At 55.7% G+C, this 22,193-nt stretch overlaps 1 protein-coding gene across 3 annotated transcripts; it reads right to left on the bottom strand.

The window, feature by feature from the left end:
- Positions 1-4,303: 4,303 nt before the first annotated feature.
- Positions 4,304-21,200, bottom strand: COL9A2 (collagen type IX alpha 2 chain). Of its 3 annotated transcripts, none has more exons than XM_064398198.1 (32): positions 20,887-21,199; positions 18,302-18,376; positions 17,148-17,183; positions 17,003-17,065; positions 16,090-16,143; positions 15,424-15,459; positions 15,248-15,271; positions 15,049-15,102; positions 14,770-14,823; positions 14,560-14,607; positions 14,364-14,420; positions 13,822-13,875; positions 13,441-13,494; positions 12,820-12,873; positions 12,625-12,678; positions 12,492-12,545; positions 12,281-12,334; positions 12,037-12,090; positions 11,814-11,867; positions 11,248-11,292; positions 11,073-11,126; positions 10,772-10,825; positions 10,635-10,688; positions 9,802-9,873; positions 9,685-9,720; positions 9,489-9,533; positions 9,335-9,367; positions 8,571-8,717; positions 8,132-8,186; positions 7,453-7,641; positions 7,252-7,329; positions 4,304-5,656 (listed from the first exon to the last, which is right to left on the bottom strand). In XM_064398198.1, the coding sequence occupies exons 1-32, from the start codon at positions 20,959-20,961 to the stop codon at positions 5,451-5,453; spliced, it is 2,076 nt and encodes a 691-aa protein (XP_064254268.1). In that variant the 5' UTR covers positions 20,962-21,199; the 3' UTR covers positions 4,304-5,450. The 3 variants fall into 3 exon arrangements, 2 of the variants coding, with proteins under 2 accessions (XP_064254268.1, XP_064254269.1); XM_064398199.1 differs by lacking the exon at positions 20,887-21,199 and adding an exon at positions 20,037-20,428; XR_010350429.1 differs by lacking the exon at positions 4,304-5,656 and having other exon boundaries at positions 7,453-7,636; positions 20,887-21,200.
- Positions 21,201-22,193: the final 993 nt, after the last annotated feature.

Below are 22,193 nucleotides of genomic sequence, written 5' to 3'. Positions count from 1 at the left end.
GGGATGGGCTGCCACAATCAGCACAATTCCCAAATCTTCTTGGGAATTCACACCCTGGAAGGCCAAACCGCTTGGAACTGGACACAAATCCATGGATTACCTGCACCATTCCCACCTGCCAGGAGCTGGAGCAGCTGGATGTGGCCCCTTGATCCCAGCTCTGAACTTCCCAATCCTGCTGGAAGCAGCTCCTGCTGCTGGCACTGCCACCCCAGAAGGTTCTGGCTCCACAAATCCACTCCCTGCTGGATTTGGGATTTTTTTCCCTCCATTTCCTCGGTGCTGCTGCCATTCCTGCTGCTGGGAATGAAGAGGTTTCAAGCAGGGATTGCAGGAAGGGAACAGGGAGCAGCTCATTCCTCCTGGGAATGTCACAATCCCGTGATGGATGCAGGATTCCCAAGCAAAATTTGTGGCTGGAAGTGCCCAAGGCCAGGATGGAAAAACCTGGCATCCGTGGCAGGATGGTCCTTAAGGTTCCTTCCATCCCAAACCCCTCTGGAATTCTCTGCTGCTCCCAAGGAATGGTTTTGGGGCAGGATGGAGCTGCCAAGCCGGGCTGGGCTGAGCTCCTTTGGAAAAACCCTTGGAAAACAGATGGGAACAAAATGGTGTTGGCAGCAGGGAGAGGTTTAAGGATATCACATCCCAAATTTTGGCAGCCCGGGGAGGTGACCGGAGCAGGGACAGCTGCCAGGATTTGAGGGCAAAGAAGGAAAATCACAACGGGAATCTTGGGAATTGGGGTTTTGGGAATTCCTCAGAAGTGCTGGGGCTGAACCCCAGCCTCTGCCAAGGCCTGGGGGTTGATTAATGCCACAACAAACCTTCATTAAGAGGCCTAATTAACATTATTTCATTTACAGCCTTGTGGCAGCTGTTCCCTGCTTCCCATACAGGGAGGATTGTGCCAGGAATTGTCCAGCAGGGATACCTGGGATGGGATCTGGGGTCAGGGTCAGGTTTGGGTCCAGAAGGAGGGGATCCAACATTCCAGCCACGTCCCAAAAACCCACGTTTCCAAAAGTGGGAATTTAAAAATATTCCTATTTTTATCCATATTTTACGAGGATTTACAGCTCTGGGAGTGACCAAGTTGGAGCTGGGAATTCTCTTAACCCAAGGGAATTCTCTTAAACCCAAGGGTTTTCCCAGCCCTCATCCCATCAGCAGCATCCCTGGCAGGATGGATGTGGGAAGGTTGGATTTGATGATCCTGGAGGTCTTTTCCAACCATCACAATTCCATGATTCCCGTGCTTTCCATCCCTGTTTTCTGCCTGGGTGCCACCCCCGTGGGTGACACCCCTGTCCCCTCTGTCCCCCCCTGCCACTGCCAGGCCAATCCTGCCCTTCCCACCTTTAATTTGGGCTCTCAGGATTTCCCGGCCTCATTCCCACAGCCAATTCCATGGAAATGGATGGAAATGAATTCCCTGTGACTCCCTCTTCTCACCCTGCAGGAATCTTGGAGCTGTCTTGGGCAGAGCATCCAAAATTTGCCCTTTTTTCCTGGAGAAGCTTCCTGAACTTTGGTCATCCTGCCTGTGGGGCTGGGAGCACCATTCCCAGTGTTTTGATGGAGTTTGGGATTCATTTGTCCCTTCTCCTACAACATTCCAGCAGAACAAACCACTTTAAAAACAAATCCCTTTCTTTACGAGGAAAAAAAAATCTAACCCATCAAACAATAATCCAAGAATAAAAATCAGGAATTTTATGGCACTTCCAATAACGAACTCCACCCTCAGAAGCTCATTTACGTATTTAAGCCCTTGTTTAATATTCTAATTAGCAGTTAATCAGCTATCGAGAGAGAACAAACGGTGATTAGCTCATCTTCACCTCCTCCAGGTGATTTGGGCTCATCATCTCCGGGAAACTTTCCTGCTATTCCTGAATTATTCATGGCCACGGACACGTCCCGGGGTGGGATTTCAGGACGGTCCCGGTGGATAACCGAGGAGGAGCAGTTCCTTTTGGGGTAAAGGGAGCTTTAGATGGGATTTTGGGAAAAAATTCCTCCCTGGGAGGGTGGGAAGGGGCTGGGATGGATTTCACAGGGGAGCTGTGGCTGTCGCATCCCTGGAAGTGTCCAAGGCCAGGTTGGAACAACTTGAGATAGTGGAAAGTGTCTCTGCCCATTTAATTTAATTATTCCAGGCTATCATTTATCCCGATTCTTCCTTTCCTCTTTTCCCACAGCTTTCCAAGGAGCTGGGAAGCAAAGGAAAGCTCCTGCGGGTCGCCTCAGGTCTGGAGGAGGAACTGATACAATCCCAAATTCCTCGATTCCCTTTTCTTCCCTTTAGCCTTTCCCATCCCACCGAAGGCAGGCAGGACGCTGGACTCCTCCCTGCCATATTCCCGGGGAGCAGATTCTTAAAGCCCTTGGAATAATTTGGAAAGATTCCACCTGGTTTTGCACGGCAAAGAAGCCCTGCCTGGCCAGGGTTTGGATCTTGAGGATTGGATGTCTGGGAGCAGGGATCAGCTGAGGTGACAAGGACTGGGCTGGCTCCCAGGAGAATCCATGAGGCACGAGCAGGTGGGAGAGGGAGAGGCAGGAGCTCCAGACAGCTGCTTCCTGGAATTTTAATTAATTCCCGAGCTTTTTAGTCTTCCCAGACGCCAGCTTTGCCAGGATCTGGATTCCCGGCTCCTGGGATGGATCAGGAAGGTCAGAGCTGCTCCTTGCCAAGGCAGAGCTCCCTCACTGCTGCCCTCAGCGATTTTTGGGAAGCTGTGCTGGCTCTGGAAGCAGCGGGATCAGCTGCAGCAGCATCCCTGGATGTGCCGGAGCTCATCCATCCCATCCCAGTGTGGGACAGGAGCTCCCAAGGATTCCTGGATCCTCCTGGATGTCCAGGATGCTCCACAGACACAGCAGAGCTTTTCTTGCTCTGTCCTGGGAAGTGGCTTTTCCCTGCTCCAGGACCAAAACTCAACCCTGATCCCACCTAGAAGTGGCTTTTCCCTGCTCCAGGAAAAAAACCCTCAGCCTTGATCCCACCTGGAAGTGATTTTTCCCTGCTCCAGGACCAAAACTCAACCCTGATCCCACCTAGAAGTGGCTTTTCCCTGCTCCAGGACCAAAACTCAACCCTGATCTCACCTAGAAGTGGCTTTTCCCTGCTCCAGGAAAAAAAACCTCAGCCCCTGATCCCTGCTGGAAATGGCTTTTCCCTGCTCCAGGACCAAAACCCAGCTCCCAACCCCTCCTAGCCCTTCCATGTCCATCCCAAAAGTGGGAAGGGGTCAAAGGACGGGAATTCCCCCTTTTCCCACTTCAGCCCGGTCCCGGGGGATGCTCCAGCCCTTTCCGGAAGGAAAGCCGCGTTTTTCGGGAATATCCCAGGCTGGAAGAGCCAATTCCACGGGCTCGCAGCTCCCTCTCGTGGGGAGAAAAGCCAGGAAGAGCTGGGATGTGCCCAGATGTGCGGCACAGCTGGAGCGGGATTCTCAGAGGGGCTGGAAAATGGGAATTCAATGGGAATTCAACGGGAATTCAACGGGAATTCCAGGGAAAAGGATGGGAGGCTCAGCCAGGCTGTTCCTTCCACCCTCCCCACAGGGATTTTTGGGATTTGGGACAGGGCTGGATGTTTTCCAGCTGCTCCATCTCCACATTTGGGTTTCAGGAATGGCATCCAAGCTGCTTCCTCATGGGATGAAGAACCTCATCCCTCTTCCCAGCTGTAGGAATGTGATGTGGGTTTTGTTGACAGAATGACTAAATTATCTTTTGTGTCTTTAAAAAGCAATAAAGCCTAGAAGTTTTTTGCTTTGATTTGGTAAAAAGACACTTAATAGAACTTTTGAGACTTTAAACTTAGGGCTGTCTTATTAGACAGAGACTAAATTAAAGTCTTAACAAAATAATTCACTAGAATTATTTATATATATAAATATAAATTATATATATATATAAATATAAATATATATATATATTTATTCTATATATAGAATTATTTATAATGAAGAGAACAAAGGAAATAATTACTTTTATAGAGTGTTTTAGTAAGTCTGAAAACCTCTTACCCCTAGCTCAGTTTTTCTCTGAAAAAGCTTTGTTATTTTACATTTCATTAAAACTTTTCTGTTTCCAACACTACCCCAGAAGCCATCCTACTAATTTTATGCCATTTGGAGTAACAAAACTATCTCAAGTGTAATAAATTCTCTGAGAGCTCATAAGCTCAAAGAAAAACTTATCACCCAACTTCATCCCAATCCCCAACTTCAACCCTCAAAATTCTGAGCCCACCAAGGCCTTGCTTTGATCCAAAGAAATCCACGCATCATTCCAGTTATTAAGAATCCAGCTTGGTTTTATTGTCCATTTTTTCAAAAAATTGTTGTTTTCCTCATCACAATTATAAAATACCCCTATTTTTATCCCTATTTTACAAAGATTTACAGCTCTGGGAGTGACCAAGTTGGAGCTGGGAATTCTCTTAAATAATCCAACCATGATTTTGGTTTTGGAGGGGGGCTTTAAAAATTCCAATTTAAAAAAGAAAAGGGAAGGCTAAAAAAGAGAATTTCCACCAGCTCCTTCAAACATCACAGGGAATTATAAAATGTATTCCATGTTTTTTGGTTTTGGTTTTTTTTTTTGGAAAAAGGGTGCAGGGAGCAGATTTTAAACCCCATGGATGGAAACAGGATTAGAAGCCCTGATTCTGATTTACATAAAGATCCCTTTACAGATTCTGGCAGCATAGAGGAACCCTAAAGCATATTTAAATAAAATTTATGCCCACTCTAAGATTTTTTTTTATGCTGCCAGAACTGTGTAAAAGAAAATCAGGTCCCAAATTTGGGTTTATTCCCAATTATTAACATTTTTGGGCTGCGTTTTCCCCTCGTCCACCTTCACTCCAGAATCAGGAAAGAGCGGAAGCTTCTCCTCATGGGATTGCAGTGTTGTGGGAAGGGATTTTTGGGAAGGGATTTTCCTTGGGGAATTGCTCAGAACCGGGGGCAGCACAGAGGAACCTTAAAGCGCATTTAAATAAAATTTATGCCCACTCTAAGGTTTCTTTATGCTGCAAAACAAAATCAGGTCCCAAATTTATTTTAGGGCTGTGTTTTCCCCACGTCCACCCTCACCCCAGAATCAGGAAAGCGCGGAAGCTTCTCCTCATGGGATTGGGATTGCAATGTTGTGGGAAGGGATTTTTGGGAAGGGATTTTCCTTGGGGAATTGCTCAGAACCAGGGGCAGCACACAGGAACCTTAAAGCGCATTTAAATAAAATTTAAAAATATTCCTTTATGCTGCCAGAACTGTGTAAAACAAAATCAGCTCCCAAATTTGGGGTTTATTTTAGGGCTGTGTTTTCCCCACATCCACCCTCACCCCAGAACCGGGAAAGCGCGGAAGCTTCTCCCTGTGGGATTGCAGTGTTGCGGTCACTTTGGGAAGGGATTTTCCCTGTGGAAAGGCTCAGAACGAGGGGCCCTTGACGCTGCCCGGCTCCGTCAGGCGTGCGGCCGCGTAGGCCGAGGCTCCCAGGCAAGCGGCCGGCTCGCAGAAGCCCGGCAGCCCCGGGGGCCCCGGGGAGCCCGGCCGGCCCGCCTCGCCCGGGGCGCCCGGCAGGCCCCGCTCGCCCGCCTTGCCGTCCACAGCGTGGCCTGGGATGCCCGGGAGACCTGGAAAGGCAAGGGGATGGGGTGGATGCGGTGCTGAGATTCACGCGGAGATAGGGGTTTGCCTGAGAAACAGGGGTTTTACCTCAGAAATAGGGGTTTTACCTCAGAAATAATACCAATTTTTTTCCTGAAAAATAGTGATTCCCCACCCCGAGAAATATGTATTTTCCCTGAGAAATAAGCATTTTCCCTCAGAAATACGCATTTTCCCCTCAGAAATAGGGATTTTCCCTCAGAAATAGGCATTGTCTCTCAGAAATAGGCGTCTTCCTCTCAGAAATACGCATTTTCCCCTCAGAAATACGCATTTTCCCCTCAGAAACACACATTTTCCCCTCAGAAATATGCATTTTCCCTCAGAAATAGGGATTTTCCCTCAGAAATAGGGGTTTTACCTCAGAAATGATACCAATTTTTTCCTGAAAAATAGGGATTCCCCCCCTGAGAAATATGTATTTTCCCTGAGAAATAAGCATTTTCCCTCAGAAATACACATTTTCCCCTCAGAAATAGGGATTTCCCTCAGAAATAGGCATTTTCCCCTCAGAAATACGCATTTTCCCCTCAGAAATACGCATTTTCCCTCAGAAATAGGGTTTTCCCTCAGAAATAGGGATTTTCTCTCAGAAATAGGCATTTTCCCCTCAGAAATAGGCATTTGCCCTCAGAAATAGGGATTTTTCCTCAGAAATAATACCGATTTTTTCCTGAAAAATAGGGATTTTTTTTTTTCCCTGAGAAATAGGGGTTTTGCCTGAGAAATAGGAATTTCCCCTCAGAAACAGGGATTTTTTCCCTCAGAAATAGGCATTTTCTCTCAGAAATATGCATTTTCCCCTCAGAAATAAACATTTTCCCCTCAGAAACACACATTTTCCCCTCAGGAACAGGGATTTTCCCTCAGAAATATGCATTTTCCCCTCAGAAATAGGGATTTTCCCCTCAGAAATAGGCATTTTCCCCTCAGAAATAGGGATTTTTTTTTTTTCCCCCTGACAAATAGGAATTTTTCTTCGGAAATAGGGGTTTTTCCTTCAGAAATAATACCAATTTCCCCCTGAGAAATAGGGATTTTTTTTCCCTCAGAAATATGGGGTTTCTCCTGAGAAATAGGTGTTTTCCCTCAGAAATAGGGGTTTTTCCCTCAGAAATAGGGGTTTTTCCTCAGAAATCAGGATTGGGGTGTTTGGGAATGCTGCTGGAGATGTTTGGGGATGCAGGCAGAGCAATTTCAGAGAGAGGGAAAGAGGTGGCAGAGATGAGGAAGAAGGAAAGGAAGGATGATCCACATGCAAGATTTGTGGGATGAGCCCTAGGAAGATTTTGCGGGATGAATCCGGGAAAATTGACAGGATGAACCTGGGCAGGTTCTGTGGGACAAAGTGAGGTTTTGTGGGATGAGCTTTGGCAGTTTTTATGGGATGAACTTGAGCCCTTTTTGTGGGAGGATCCTGGGCAGGTTTTGTGGGATAAACACGAGCAGATTTACAGGATGAGCCTGGGCAGTTTTTGTGGGATGGATCAGAAGGTCCCCAGCCACCACTGGGCTCATCACCCCAAGGTGACAAAGGCCACCTGGGGACACCTGGTCTCACCTGGGATCCCTGGAGGACCTGGCATTCCTGGGTGGCCACGGCCAACCTCTCCCCGCTCGCCCTTCTCTCCTCTCTTCCCTGTGGGTACAAAAAGGAGGGAAAGACTCCATGGAAACCCTGGATGGGCGATCCGGGACAGGGACAAGCGTGGCAGTGCCACCCCAGGAGGGTTTGCACTGGCACCGTGCCATCACCACCCACCTTTGGGTCCGACATTGCCGATCTGCCCGGCAGCTCCCAGGATTCCGGGGACGCCTCGGGGTCCCATGGGGCCGTGGGGTCCCTGGTCACCGGGTGGCCCTGGGGGGCCGGGGGGACCGGGGGGTCCCATGGCCCCGACCCCGCCCAGGGCGGCTCTCTTGGCGCTCACGGCCACCTCTGCCAGCTGCTCTGTGGGGCAGAGAGGGGCCGGGATGGGATCCATGGGGTGGGATCCATGGGACAGGATCCATGGGATGCATAGGGTGGGATCTATTGGAAGGGATTCAAGGGGTGGGATCCACAGGATGGGATCCATGGGGTGGGATCCATGGGATGCATAGGGTGGGATCCATGGGATGGGTTCCACGGGGTGGGATCCATGGGATGCAAAGGGTGGGATCTATTGGAAGGGATCCATGGGATGGGATCAATGGAGTGGGATCCACGGGGTGGGATCCACGGGGTCCATGGGATGGGATCCATGGGATGCATAGGGTGGGATCCATGGGATGGGATCCATGGGGTGAGATCCATGGGATGGGATCCACGGGGTGGGATCCATGGGGTCCATGGGATGGGGTCCACGGAGTGGGATCCATGGGGTCCATGGGATGGGATCTATGGGGTGGGATCCACGGAATGGGATCCATGGGATGTGGTGGCCCCGCTCCACCCTCACCTTGCAGCATCTTCAGCACCACGTCCACGATGTGCTGGTCCCCAGCATCCCGGCCCTGCCAGGAAGGGAATTTCGCTCCTTCTGTCCCCTCCCAGAGCCCTTCCCAGCCCCAATCCCAATCCCCATCCCCTCCCTGCATCCCGGGTCACCTTCCCACCCTGCTCTTCCCCGTTCTGTCCCAGGGCAAGTGCTCCGTGCTCATGGCATTTGAGTCCAAAATGAGGGTTTTAGGGGAGAATCCCAACCCTGCAAATCTCTGCTGCTGGCTGGTTTATATGGGGACGGATTTGGATGCCATACACAGTGGGACAGAGAATTCCTCCCCAGGAAGCAGGATCCCAGCTGCTGAGCAGTGTTTTCCCAGAGGAACCGGGTGGGAAGGAGAGGCAATTCCCGCCGAGCAGGAGGGTGAGGAGGTTTGTGGGATCGGGATACTCACGGCTGCGCCCCTCGGGCCCGGCATTCCCGGCACTCCGCGCTCCCCCACCAGCCCCCGCGGGCCGGGCGGGCCGGGATAGCCCCGAACTCCCGGTGCTCCTGCATCCCCCGAGGGGCCGGGAAAGCCGAGCTCTCCCTGGATGCCTTGCTGGAGGAGGGATGGACGGAGAGGGGCATGAGGGGCTCAGGCTGTGCTGAGCACGGGGGCTGCACCCCAAGAGCCCAAAATGTCCCAAAAACCACAGACAGGACTGGGTCCCAAACGGGGCTGGGGCTGAACCCAGGGTTGGATCCCAAAAATTTGGGCTGGATCGCAAATGGGGCTGAGGCTGAACCCAAGGCTGGATCCCAAAAATTTGGGCTGGATCCCAAATGGGGCGGGAGCTGAACCCAGGGCTGCATCCCAAAAATTGGGGCTGAACTTGAACCCAGGGCTGGATCCCAAAAATTTGGACTGGGGCTGAATCCAGGGCATGATCCCAAAAATTGGGGTTGGATCCCAAAAACTGGGGCTGGGGCTGAACCCAGGGCTGGATCCCAAAATGGAGCTGAGGCTGAATCCAGTGCTGAGCCCAGATCTGAGCCTGAATCCAGGGTTTAATCCCAAAGAGGAGCTGAGCCTGAATCCAGGGCTGACTGTGGTCACTGGCTCCCATCTCCAGGGAAAATATTCCCTCAGCACCTCAGCCAGGAGGATCCAGCTGAAGATCCCACAAATCCCCCCAAGTTGTGGGGTCCCCTCAGTCCCAATCCCCCATCACTCACCTGTCCCTTGGGTCCTGGCTCTCCTGACTCCCCCTGGGGACAGAGGACACAGGAAAGGAGACAGCAGGGATTTAGGGCTGGAGCTGGGATTTAATGCCAGGCAGGATCCCCCAGCATGGGAAGGGATCCCCCAGCATTCCATGGAATCACCCACCTTCTCTCCCTTGAGCCCTGCCAGGCCGTGGACACCCGGATCTCCCTAAAGGAAAGGCAAGGAGAGAGGGGAACATTCCCAAAGTCACCCCCATCCTCTGGGATGAGGGGGGAATTCATGGAGAAGGTGCCTGGAGCCAGTGTTAAACCCAGCTCTGCTAAACCCAGCTCTGTTAAACAGCCTGGGATGTACTCACAATGCTGCCTTTGGGGCCGGTTTTCCCTGGAGAGCCCTGGGAAAAGGAAAAAATGGGATCAGGCCAGCTCAGAGCAGTGTCCCCAAGAAGCCACCCTGCTGTCCCCAGAGCTGTCACCTTGTCTCCTTTGACTCCAGGCAAGCCTTGGGGTCCTGGGATGCCTGGAGGGCCCTGCTCACCCTTTGGCCCCTGGAAATCCAAGGAAAATGGGAAAATGAGTGATGGGACGCAATGGGAAAATCACCCATCAAGGAATTTCCCCAAGGCAGTGAGTGCACAGGCAGTTCCCATCCTCCAGCTGATCCCAACCTTCCCTAAATCCCAGCTCTGAGGGGACACAGGGCACAAAACCACGGCGAAGCCATGCCCAGAGCAGTGACCTTCCTGGGATGGATTCCTGTCCTCAGGAAAAGCACCAAAAATCAGGTTTTGCCTGTTTTTCCAGGAAAGCTCTGGAGAGGGGCTGGGCTCTCCTGGGATGGGAGGAAATTCCTGTCCCAGCTGGGGTCCCATTAATCCCTGAGCTATTCCCTAATCCCTCAGCAGCAGGACAGGCACGGGATTGACCCCGGGATCAAAGGGGGAGGTCTGGCTGTGTCCCACTGACCCCAAATCCGGGCTTGGAATCTCCCATCCCTGGGCTGAGTGTCCCCCAAGTCCCAGCCCAGCTTTGGGGACAACTCAGAGCATTCCCTGTGTCCCAGAGTGGCTTTGGGGACAACTCAGAGCATCCCCCGTGTCCCAGAGTGGCTTTGGGGTCAGCTCAGAGCATCCCCCATGTCCCCGCCCAACTTTGGGGACAACTCACCGGCTTTGGGGACAACTCAGAGCATCTCCCATGTCCCAGCTCAGCTTTGGGGACAACTCACCGGCTTTGGGGACAACTCGGAGCATTCCCCATGTCCCAGCCCAACTTTGGGGACAACTCACTGGCTTTGGGGACAACTCACCGCTCTGCCCGGCTCCCCGGGGGGCCCCACGAGGCCACGCTCGCCCCTGTCACCCTGCGGAGAGCCGGGGAAGGAGCCGAGTCAGGGCCACCCGCCGTCCCTGGCACGGCCACACCCCCGCGGTGTCCCCAGCTCACCTTCGGCCCGGGGACACCCTGCGGGCCCTGCTCACCCCGAGGTCCGGGCTCGCCCTAAAAATAAGAAAGAAAATCCCACAGAAGATGGGATTGACCGGCGTGGTGTGCTCCTTGTCCTTCCCCCAGGGAGGGGTGGCCCTGTCCTTGTCACCACCGCAGGGGTGCCGGGAGGAGCAGGGGGGGAAGGAAGTGCCCGATTCTGCTTTTAGCTCGCAGGAAACGGGGAAATAAAAGGAAAAAAAGAGAGAGATCAGCCCCGAAGCTGTCCCCGGGAGGGACACGGCGACATCTCGGTACTTACCAGCTGCCCTGGGGCACCGGTGACACCGGGGTGGCCCCGAGGACCGGATTCACCCTGTGAAGGGAGAGAGAAAGGGGTCAGGGGGGACAGGGAGGGACAGCAGGGACAGAGAGGGGACAGTGGGGACAGGCACGGGACATGAGACGCGGGGTGGATGCTCAGAGGTGTCACTCACCTTGTCACCTGGGCCACCTTTGCTTCCTGGCTGGCCCGGCAATCCCTAAGGGAACAAAGCCGGGATCAACTCCTGGCCACAGCTCAGTGTCCCCTCAGGGTGTCACCCCTGGCCACAGCTCAGTGTCCCCTCAGGGAGTCACCCCTGGGCACAGCTCAGTGTCCTCTCAGGGTGTCACCCCTGGGCACAGCTCAGTGTCCCCTCAGGGAGTCACCCCTGGGCACAGCTCAGTGTCCCCTCAGGGAGTCACCCCTGGGCACAGCTCAGTGTCCCCTCGGGGTGTCACCCCTGGGCACAGCTCAGTGTCCCCTCAGGGAGTCACCCCTGGGCACAGCTCAGTGTCCCCTCGGGGTGTCACCCCCGGGCACAGCTCAGTGTCCCCTCAGGGAGTCACCCCCGGGCACAGCTCAGTGTCCCCTCGGGGTGTCACCCCCGGACACAGCTCAGTGTCCCCTCGGGGTGTCACCCCCGGACACAGCTCAGTGTCCCCTCGGGGTGCTGGCCCTGGCACCCCTGGCAGAGGGGTGTCACCCCTCAGGGGACAGGCTGGGGGGTCCTGCACTCACAGCTTGTCCCCGGTGTCCCGGCGTTCCCGGGCGTCCGGCCTGTCCTGTGCCACCCTGTGAGGGACAGAGGGGGTGTCACCAGGAGTGGGGGGCCCACAGATGGGCAAGGGGCTCCTGCCCAAAGGGGGACAGTGGCCTTGAGCCCGTGGCCAGGAGCTGCCATGCCAAGGGACATTGTTCCCTTTGTCATTCCTGTTATTCCCAGCGGGTGGCATTCCCTCACCTTCACTCCTGGGATACCTGGGGTGCCATCCTTGCCATCGATGCCCGGGAGACCCTAAAATGGGGATGAGGCACTCATGGGACACCTCAAAGGGACTCAAAGGCTCATGGTGGGGACAAAAAAACGTGGGGAGGGAAAGGAACATTCCAGCTGTGCGCCGGAGGGGACAAGGACACGCGATGGCACAGCCAGGGACAAGGGACTCGTGCCCAGGCAGGGCACAGGTGCCACCAGCTGTACTCACATTCTCCCCCTTGGGGCCGATGTCACCCTGCGGTCCCCTGATGCCACGGCCACCCTGGAGCAGGAGGGGACAAGTGTCAGTGTCCTGCTGGTGCAGGGGACAGAGCTGGGAGGCAGAGATGCCCCTCGAGGGCACCAGGGCAGAGTTCTTTCCATGTGGGAACAGTGCCAAGCTGGGAAAAGGGGACACTGGCACTGGGGAGGTCACCTACCAGCTCTCCCTTGTCACCAGGGCCCCCAGGTGGTCCCTTGGGGCCTTCCCTGCCCTGGAGGAGAGAGGAACACAAGGATTGAGGGGGCAAAGTGGGACCCCAGAGCAGCCAGGGCTGAGGGAGGGGCACCCACCGGCCGCCCGGCGGCTCCAATGCTCCCGACCATGCCCTTGTAGCCAGCAGGGCCCTGCAAAGAGAGCAGGGAAAGGTCGATTCCCACCCCAATCCATCCCTGCACCCCTGAGACAGCCCGGTGTGGAGGGATGCTGCTGGGAATGATCTCAGTGGCACCTGGAGCCCGCAGCCAGGGGATGCCACCCGCACTCACCGTCTCCCCCTTGGGTCCTGCCATGCCAGGATACCCCCGGAGGCCCTGAGGTCCCTGCAGGGAAGGAAATCACAGCAAATTCAGCTGGAAAAAACCCAGGAGCAGCCCAGGGGGAAGCAGCAATTACAGCAAAACCAAACACTGGAATCCAAACACGAGGAATTCCAATCCCTCCTAATTCCAGAGCCCCCCAGCAGGTGCTTTTCCAGCCGTCAGTTCCATAACTGCAGAGGGCCCAAACTGCAGCCACTTCCCTGGGCCAGAGCTCCTGGCTTCAAAGCAGTTCTGCCCTTTCCTGGCCTGCAGGGCTCAGCCCAGTAATTGTTTTTCATCTTCAAAGTGCTCCGAGAATTCCCGTGGCTTTAATTCCCGCCGGGGCAAGGGGGACTCAGGGGACAGCAGGGATTTATCCCAAATTATCCCTGGTGCTCATGGAGCCCTCCAGAGGGAGAGGTGGTGGCATCCATGGCTGGGAGGGGATGTGATGGAGGCTTTGCTTCAGTCCCAGTGCTGGGAGCAGGGACAGGCCAGTGTCACCTCCCTGGTGTCTGGGGACAAAGAGGCCACCCCCAGGTCCTGCAGCACTTGGGGGACAGAGGAAGAGAGGAATAAAGGATTTACCGGAGGGCCTGGGACTCCTTGTTCTCCTGAGGCACCAACATCCCCCTTGGGGCCCTGGGAATGGAGAGAAAAGGGAATGTTGGAGGGAGAGGGGACACAAAGCAGCCTGGGGACACCACAGCCCCCCCTGGCACCTGGCAGGGGATGGGGACAGGTGGCCCTGCCCAGGAAGCCACCATAGGAAGGCCACCCTCGTCTCCCATTCCCACATTTTCTGTTTTCCTCTTTCTTCCCTTCTTCCTTTCCCTTCCCAAAACTCCTTCCCTGGCTCCAGCCCCACAGGGACAGCCACATCTGAATCCTGCTGGGATCTGCTGAGATCCTGTTGAGATCCTCCTGGGATCCAGCTGGGATCCTGCTGGGATCTGCTGGAACACTCACCGGCTCTCCCTGCTTGCCGGGCTCTCCGAGGGCACCGGGGCGGCCTCTGTGTCCCTGAGCGGGGAGAGAGGAAATCCGTGAGGAAAATCCCTGGCAGAGCTGCAGGGTGGTGGCACCATCCTGGTGGCCACGTCCCACAGAGCCCCCCTGCCACCACATCCCACCCTGGGGTGCCCGCTGGGGACATTGGGGAGCTCAGAATCCCACTGGGGAGGTTCAAAATCCCACAGGTGACATGGAATGGGCTCACAATCCCACTGGGAACATTGGGGGGCTCAGAATCCCATTGGGGAGCTCAGAATCCCACTGGGGACATTGGGGAGGTTCACAATCCCACAGGTGACATCCTGAGCTGGCACTGGGGCCTTGGACAGGGTGCCACCCCCAGGAAGGGACTGGGTCCCCACAGGGACCTTTCCCACAGCACCTTTCCCTCCAGGCCTCCCTGTCCTGGTGCTCCAGAGATCCAGAGAAGGATCCTTCACTCCTGGAGGTGACAATTCCCATTTTTTCCCCCCATGGCAGCTCCAGGACTTCCTTACCTTCAGTCCCTGCAGTCCCTGGGGGCCCTTGGGACCTGGGGGGCAGCTGGTGGGGCACTGGGAGGAGAGGAAGGACAAGGATGAGTTGGGAATGACCTGGAGAAGCCTGGGAAGAGAGGAAGGGAGGGGTCCTGCCCCACGTGGGACATGGGGACACCCTGGTCACAGCAGGGGACACAGTCATGGCAGCTCTCACCAGGAAATCAGCGCTGCCTTCCAGGCCTTGGAGGTGTCCTGGGAGTCCCTGCAGGGAAGGAAACCCTCAGCATTCCAGGATTTTACATCGGGATGGTTTTACAGGAGCAGGGAGCAAGGAGTGGGGTGGGAGGTGAGAGCCAGAGCCCGAATTCCAGCCCCAGTCCCCAGGATGAGCCTGGGGAAGCTTCTCCCTCCTGGAGGTACTCACAGGTTTCCCTGGAGGGCCTGGGGGACCCCTCGGGCCATCGGGTCCAGGGTCACCCTAAGGAAGAAAGCCAGGAAAGGAGAATTTGGGATGGGGAAGGGAGGTGGAGACCTGGAGAGTGCCAGCAGGAATGGGGACATCCCCACGGTGGTGGCACCAGGGGAACCTCCATTCCCACATTTCCGGGTCATCCCTGATCATCCCAGGAGCCCTGGAGGGCAGAGAAGCAGCTCCTGGTGGAAGAAGGGGGACATTCTTCCCTGTCCCCTCCTGACTCCTCACCTTGGGTCCCAGCACTCCGATCTCTCCGGGAAGTCCAACCTGGCCTGGAAGCCCCTTAGGGAGAAGGGAGAGAAATTCATGGAATGAGAGAGGTCCCATCCTGATTCCTCCCCTCTGGGGGTGCTGAGGTTTGAGCTCCTCCTGCAGAATTCCAAGCAGGACCCCAGGCCACCCATCCCACCCCCAGCGTGGCACTTACAGGAGGTCCTGGCAGTGAAGGACCCTGTGACAAAATTAAAAATAACAATTGGTTTAAATTCCTGAAATCCTCCAGAATTCCTGCCCAAGGAGGGCGATTCCCACCCCACCACCAAGGATGGAGCGGGGGGGACTTGGGGGGTGCCCACCCCACCCATGGGAGCAGCAGATACTCACAGGGAGCCCTGGTGGCCCTGGGAGTCCGGGCTGGCCCTGCCAGGACACAAGAGGAGAGTCAGGAGCTGGAAAAGGAGGATCTGCTCTGGCAGCTGCTCCAATTCCCCCTCCCTGGATGCAGCCTCAGGGCCAAAAACTCCATCAGGCAGCTCCTGCATCCATGGATCCCTTCCAGAGTGACAGGGACGGCCCCAGGCTGGGGCTGGGGGGAGGGGGCAGCCTGGGAAGGTGGGAGCTTGGAAAGGTGGGAATTTGGGAAGGTGGGAATTTGGGACGGTGGGAATTTGGGACGGTGGGATCATTGGAAAGGTGGGAATTTGGGAAAGTTGGAAATTTGGAAGGTGGAATCCTTGAAAAGGTGGAAATTTGGGAAGGTGGGAGCCTGAGAAGGTGGGAGCCTGGGAATGAGGGAGCTTGGGAATTTGGGAAGGTGGAAATTTGGAAGGTGAGATCCTTGGAAAGGTGGGAATATGGGAAGGTGAGAATATGGAAAGGTGAGAATATGGGAAGGTGAGAATTTGGGAAGGTGAGAATTTGGGAAGGTGGGAATTTGGGAATGAGGGAGCCTGGGAATGAGAGAGCTTGGGAAGGTAGAAATTCAGGAAGATGGGGATTTGGAAAGGTGGGAATTTGGGAATGAGGAGCCCGGGGCTGCCCCTCACTCACTTTGACTCCTGGCCTGCCAGTGGGTCCTGGCTCCCCCTTGGCTCCCGTCAGGCCCTGCAAGGGAAGAGACCCGGCGACTTATTCCCATTGCTCCTGCTCTCCAGCCAGGAGTTCTTGCTGGGTTGAATCCATCAGGAATTTCACGGCACAGGGATGCCCTGCAGGGACCCTCACACACACCCTGGGCACATCCAGCCCTGGCAGGGACACGTGGGCAGCTCCACCCATCCCTGATCCTGGTTTTATCCCTGGGATGGGGCAGGAACCCACCCAAACCTCCCCAGGCAGCCATCACACCCCCAGGGGACCTGGGGACAGGCAGGGTGAGGTGGCAGCTCCGTCCCCTTCCTGCCACCACCTCTGCCAGGCTGTGCCAAGGAGGGGACAGTGGCAAAGTCACCGGTGCCACCTTATGGGTGCCAAGGAAGTGGGGACAGTGGGGAATTGCTTCAGATTTATTCTGGAGGAAACAAGAGGAGCTCTGCTGGGATTCCAAAGGTGGGAAGGGGTGGAAGAAGCAATTCCCAAGCTCTTTTGGGATTCCCAAGGTGGGAAAGGGTGACAGAAGCAATTCCCAAGCTCTTTTGGGATTCCCAATGTGGGAAGAAGTGGCAGAAGCTCTTTTGGGATTCCCAAAGTGGGAGAGGGTGGCAGAAGCAATTCCCAAGCTCTTTTAGGATCCCCAAGGTAGGAAGGAGTGGCAAAAGCTCTTCCTGAGCTCTGCTGGGATCCTAAAGGTGGAAAAGAGTGGCAAAAGCTCTTCCCGTGCTTATTTGGGATTCCCCAGGGGCTTTCAGCTCCTGCCCAAAGGGATTTGGGCACGTTTTTATGTGGGGCAGACCCTGGGGACAGGAGCAGTTTGCTGTGACCCCACAGGCAGGGACACCAGGAGGGGACAGGGGACAGCTCTCACATCAATGCCCGGCTTCCCTGGGGGTCCATCCGGACCAGGAGCTCCAGGCTCGCCCTTGGCACCCTGGAAAAATGAAAAATTGGGATCAGGTGGGAAGGAGGCCCCGTGGAAGGAGCGGGATCACCGGGATGGGGTGGGTACTCACCGGGGAGCCAGCAGATCCTACAGGGCCTTTGTCACCCTGGGGAAAGGGGAGAGCTGGAATAGGGATGGGGCACCCCACAGAGCCCATCCTGGGGACCCCGATCCCTGTCCTGCTCCTGGGACAGGAGGGAGCTGCTGGATCCCACAGGCAGGGCAGGATGGGGACGGGGCTGGGAAAGTGGGTTGGGTTTGTAAGGGTGTTAGTGGGGTTTGAGAGGGTGTTAGTGGGGTTTTGTGAAGGTTTTTTGGGGTTTGGGAGGGTTTTTTAAGGTTTTGTGAGGGGGGAATGGTGAAGGTTTTACTAGGGTTTTGTGAGGGTTTTATTGGGGTGAGGGTTTTTTGGAGTTTTTGAGGGTTTTTGGGGGGTTTTGTGAGGGTTTTCGTGGGGGTTTGTGAGGGTTTTATTGGGATTTGTGAAACGGGGTTTTCTGAAGGTTGAGCTAGGGTTTTGTAAGGGTTTGATGGGGTTTCTGAGGGGGCTTTTGTGAGGGTTCTACTGGGATTTTGCGAGGGTTCTGCTGGGGTTTGTGAAGTGGGATTTTGTGAGGGTTGTTTTGGGGATTTGTGAGGGTTTGATGGGGTTTCTGAGGGGGCTTTTGTGAGGGTTCTACTGGGCTTTTGTGAGGGTTGTGCTGGGATTTTGTGAGGCTTGTGCTGGGGTTTCTGAAGCGCTGTGGCTGCTCTGGGTATAAATAACACTGAAATAACACCACATCCTGGAGAAAGGGCACTTTCTGCTGCCTCACAGGGCTCCCCTCTGTTCGGGCCCCCATCCCACAACCCGTGGAGGATCCAGAGCCACAATCCCCCACCACATCCCTCTGCAGGAACCCCACTGGGGTGTCACTGTCCCCCCACAGGTCCCCCCTTCACTGGGCACCTCTGGGGTGCTCCCTGCCCCAAGCCCTGCCAGCACCCCAACCTCCCTGTCCTGCATTCCCCAAAAACCAATCCCACCCCCAATTCCCGAGCTGGAGATGGAGCTGGATTTGGGGTGCAGCACCAAACAGAGCTGGGGCTGCTCTGTCTGCCCTAAATCAGGAGTGGGAAGAGCAGGGAGCGGCACCCCCGGCCCTGTGCCGCTCACAATGTCCCTTTTGTGCTCCGTGTCCCCTCCCTCCCTCCCTCAGCCAGCACAGGTTGCTGCTCACTCACGTCGATGCCATCGGCTCCCGGCACTCCTGGGGGACCGGGGGGCCCTCGTGGGCCAGGCTCTCCTGGGGGCCCTCGCTGTGGAAAAAGGGATGGGATCCACGTCAGGAAAGACCCCAAGATGTGTGGGGAATGTGCTGGGAATCCTCTTCCAGGGAGCTGGCATGGAGAACACCCCGAGGGCTCAGAGCTCTGCCCCCCCTGTGGATCCCCCAGCAAGGGCATGGATGGGGAAATAAATCCAGGATTTCTCACACTGGCACCTCCAGCTCTTCAGTCCCTGCCCAGTTTCTGTCCCATTTCTCCCCTCTCCTTGGGGAACAGAGCGGGGTCTCCATGGGGTGATGGCAGCGTTTTTACCCCTGCTTCCTCTTTCCCTGGTATCCAAGGATCTCCTGCCCTGATGGAGCAAGATCTCCATGGGGTGACATTTTTGCCCCATTTCATCTCCCTCTTTCCCTGGTATCCGAGGATCTCCTCCCTCCATGGAGCAGGATTTCTGTGGGGTGACATTTTTGCACCATTTCTGCTCCCTCTTTCCCTGGTAACCAAGGATCTCCTGCCTCCATGGAGCAGGATCTCTGTGGGGTGACATTTTTGCACCATTTCATCTCCCTCTTTCCCTGGTATCCAAGGATCTCCTGCCTCCATGGAGCAGGATTTCCATGGGGTGACATTTTTACCCCATTTCTGCTCCCTCTTTCCCTGGTAACCAAGGATCTCCTGCCTCCATGGAGCAGGATCTCTGTGGGGTGACATTTTTGCACCATTTCTATTCCCTCTTTCCCTGGTATCTGAGGATCTCCTGCCTCCATGGAGCAGGATCTCTGTGGGGTGACATTTTTGCCCCATCCTGCTCCTGCCTGGATGGAGCAGGCTCTCCAAGCATTTCTACCCCATCTCTGTCCCCCCTTCCCTGCCACTCCCAGAGCGGGGTGTCCATGGGGTGACAGCAGCCCTTCCAAAGATCCCTTTTAGCTCAGAGTGGAATTTCTGGGAGCACTGGCAGGATTTAGGCGCCCCAAACCCCAGGATGAGGTGGGGACCCCCAGCCCCTCTGTGTGAGCTCTCCCTGGGCCAGGCTGGCTCTGCTCCCAGGCTCCAGACAAAAGCTCCATTCAGGGAAGCTCCCGGAGCCTGGTCCTGGCTTTGAGGTTTGCACAGGACTCGGCAAAGAAACCTCTGTTATCCTAACGGGGAGTTCAGGGGGAAGAGATTCCAGTGCTGCAGACTGAAGCCCTGGTGTTGCTGGAAATGGGAAGCAGACGGTGGCTGGGCTGCACTCCTGCAGCTCCTCCAGCCTCCCAGGCTGGATTAATTTAAAAAATTAATATAAATATAAGGAATAAATGTAGGAATCGATGTAAATCTATAGGGGTGAGAGGTGCTGCTGGTTCGTGTACACAACAGGAGAGCTCCACCTTGGATCAATCCCTGAGCCCATCCCCGGGATCTCCCCTGAATGGCACCTTTGTGCTGCCCAAGGAAGGAATTCCAAAGGGTTCCTTGTTCCCGAAATTCCCACATCCCCCCTGCTCCGCTCCCCTGCCCCACAAGCCCATGGGGGACCCCGGGGGGGGTTAGGAAGGAGTTGTCCCCCAGTTTCCAACAGGCAGCTCAGGAATTACATGGAAAAATTTCCCAAAACCTCTAAAATCTGATTTTTTTTTTTGCAGTTGTAAGGCAAGGAGAGTTTTCCCAGGTGGAATCCCACTGCCAGCCCCTCTCCAGGGCTCACTTTCCCTTTTTCCAGACCCATTTTCTCCTGCTCCTGGGTGAGTCTGGAGAGTCCACGGGGACCCCCCGACAGCCCCACAGAGTCCTGGGACCACCCTGGCAGGGGCAGAGCCCCCCCAGCCCTGCTCAGCCCTGATCTGCTGCAGATCCCAGGAAAACGGGAGCAAATTTCCCAAAAAATCCAGTGGGAAAGACAAATCCCCCCACTGCTGCTCCAGAGGGAAAATCAAACTAAACTCCTTTAGCCAACAACTCCTGAATTTCCAAGTCCGCACGGGTTGGCTGTTCCCACCCCGGGAAAAACACGGGAGAAGCGCTGGGGGAATAAAGCCAAAATGCTCAGCACTGCGAGGGAGTGGAGATGGGGAATGTCCCCTCTGAATCCCCCTCTCCAACCCCTCTGCATCCCCCTCTCCATCCCCTTTTCCATCTCTTCTGAGTCCCCCTGTCCATCCCCTCTGAATCCCCTCTGAATCCCCCTCTCCTTCCCCTCTGCATCCCCTCTCCATCCCCTTCTCCATCCCCTCTCCATCCCTTCTGAATCCCCCTCTCCATCCCCTCTGTATCCCCTCTCCAGCCCCTCTGAATCCCCTCTCCATTCCCTCTCCATCCCCTCTGAATCCCCCTGTCCAGTCCCTCTGAATCCCCCTCTGCATCCCCTCTCCAGCCCCTCTGAATCCCCCTTTTCCATCCCCTCTGAATCCCCTCTCCATCCCCTCTCCATCCCCTCTGATTCCCCTCTGAATCCCCTCTCCATCCCCTCTGAATCCCCCTTTTCCATCCCCTCCGAATCCCCCTTTTCCATCCCCTCTGAATCCCCTCTCCGGCCCGGAACCGAGCCGGGCACTCACGAGCTGGGCCAGGCAGAGGCAGGACGCTTGGAGCAGGAGCCAGAGCGGCGACACCGGGCTGGTGGCACGGGCCATGGCGAGCCGGGCTGGCACCGAGCGCGCCTGGCACCGAGCGCCGGCCGCCGCAGCGCTCCGGGACACCGGGAGGGCCGGCCCAGGAGGAGGAGGAGGAGGAGGAGGAGGAGGAGGAGGAAGGGGCTCATTAATATGGAGCAGAGGGATGAGGGCAAGTCCCCGCCCCTCTCAGGTGAGCCCGTGGCGATTTGGGGCTGGATGGGGACAGAGGGCACGATGGGGACAGAGGGCACGATGGGATGGGCTTTGGCACGATGGGGACAGGATTTGGCACAGTGGGGACAGGATTTGGCACGATGGGGGCAGGATTTGGCACGATGGGGGCAGGATTTGGCATGATGAGGACAGAATTTGGCACAATGGTGACAGGATTTGGCACGATAGGGGCAGGATTTGGCACAGTGGGGACAGGATTTGGCACAATAGGGGCGGGATTTGGCACAATAGGGATGGGGTTTGATTCATCCCGGCCCCTTCCTCCTCCTCCTCCTGCTGGATTATTCTTCCTCACAGGGAAGCAATTCCACCAAAACCTGGCGGTTTAGGGCAAAAAAAGAGCATTTCTTTTTGGATCTATCCCTCCCGGAGCTGCCGGGATGCTCCTGCTCGTGGCCCCGTGTCCCAGCACTGTCCCTTTCTGGGACACGAGTGGCACTTTTGGGAGGATTATGTAATTCTGCTTTTCCAGAGTGCTTCAGTGACAGATTTTTGTCTCCTGTCGGTGCCATTGCTCGTTTTATCGCGGTTTTTTGGGTACTGCCCCATCCTGAAATTCTCTCCTCAGCACCCTGCACTGCCAGGTCCCCCTTAGGGCAAGGGACAGCAGCCCAGGGTCCCCCAAAATCCCCCAGCGAGCATCCCTGAGCCCCCCAAACCCCCCACACAGCACCTCTGCACCCCTGAGTCCTCCCCAACCCCATATCCAGCACCTCTGAGCCTCCAAAACCCCACATCCCTGAACCCCCACCCAGCACCCCTGAGCCCCCCAAAATCCCCAACCCAGCATCCCTGAGCCCCCCAAAATCCCCCACCCAGCCCCTCTGAGCCCCCAAAATCCCCCACCCAGCCCCTCTGAATCCCCCCCAAACCCCCAAAATCCTCCACCCAACGCCCCTGAGCCCCCAAAATCCCCAACCCAGCATCCCTGAGCCCCCCAAATCCCACGTACAGCACCTCTGCACCCCTGAATCCCCCCCAACACCATACCCAGCACCTCTGAGCCTCCAAAACCC

The sequence above is a fragment of the Passer domesticus genome, chromosome 24, assembly GCF_036417665.1.
Source record: "Passer domesticus isolate bPasDom1 chromosome 24, bPasDom1.hap1, whole genome shotgun sequence".
NCBI lineage: Eukaryota > Metazoa > Chordata > Aves > Passeriformes > Passeridae > Passer > Passer domesticus.
Note: the sequence above shows the minus strand (reverse complement) of the source record. Positions and strands in the feature narration are given on the sequence as shown.

Coding starts and splice junctions, on each gene's coding strand:
- COL9A2 (XM_064398198.1), bottom strand. CDS start 20,961: ATGGCCCGTGCCACCAGCCCGGTGTCGCCGCTCTGGCTCCTGCTCCAA. Junction 12,679..12,819: donor CAGGACCCAAGGGGGAGACG/GTGAGTGCGGGT, acceptor CTCTCTTTGCAG/GGCCCTGCTGGCTACAAGGG. Junction 8,718..9,334: donor AGCCAGGACCCAAGGGACAG/GTGAGTGATGGG, acceptor TCCCTCCTCCAG/CAAGGCATCCAGGGAGAGCT.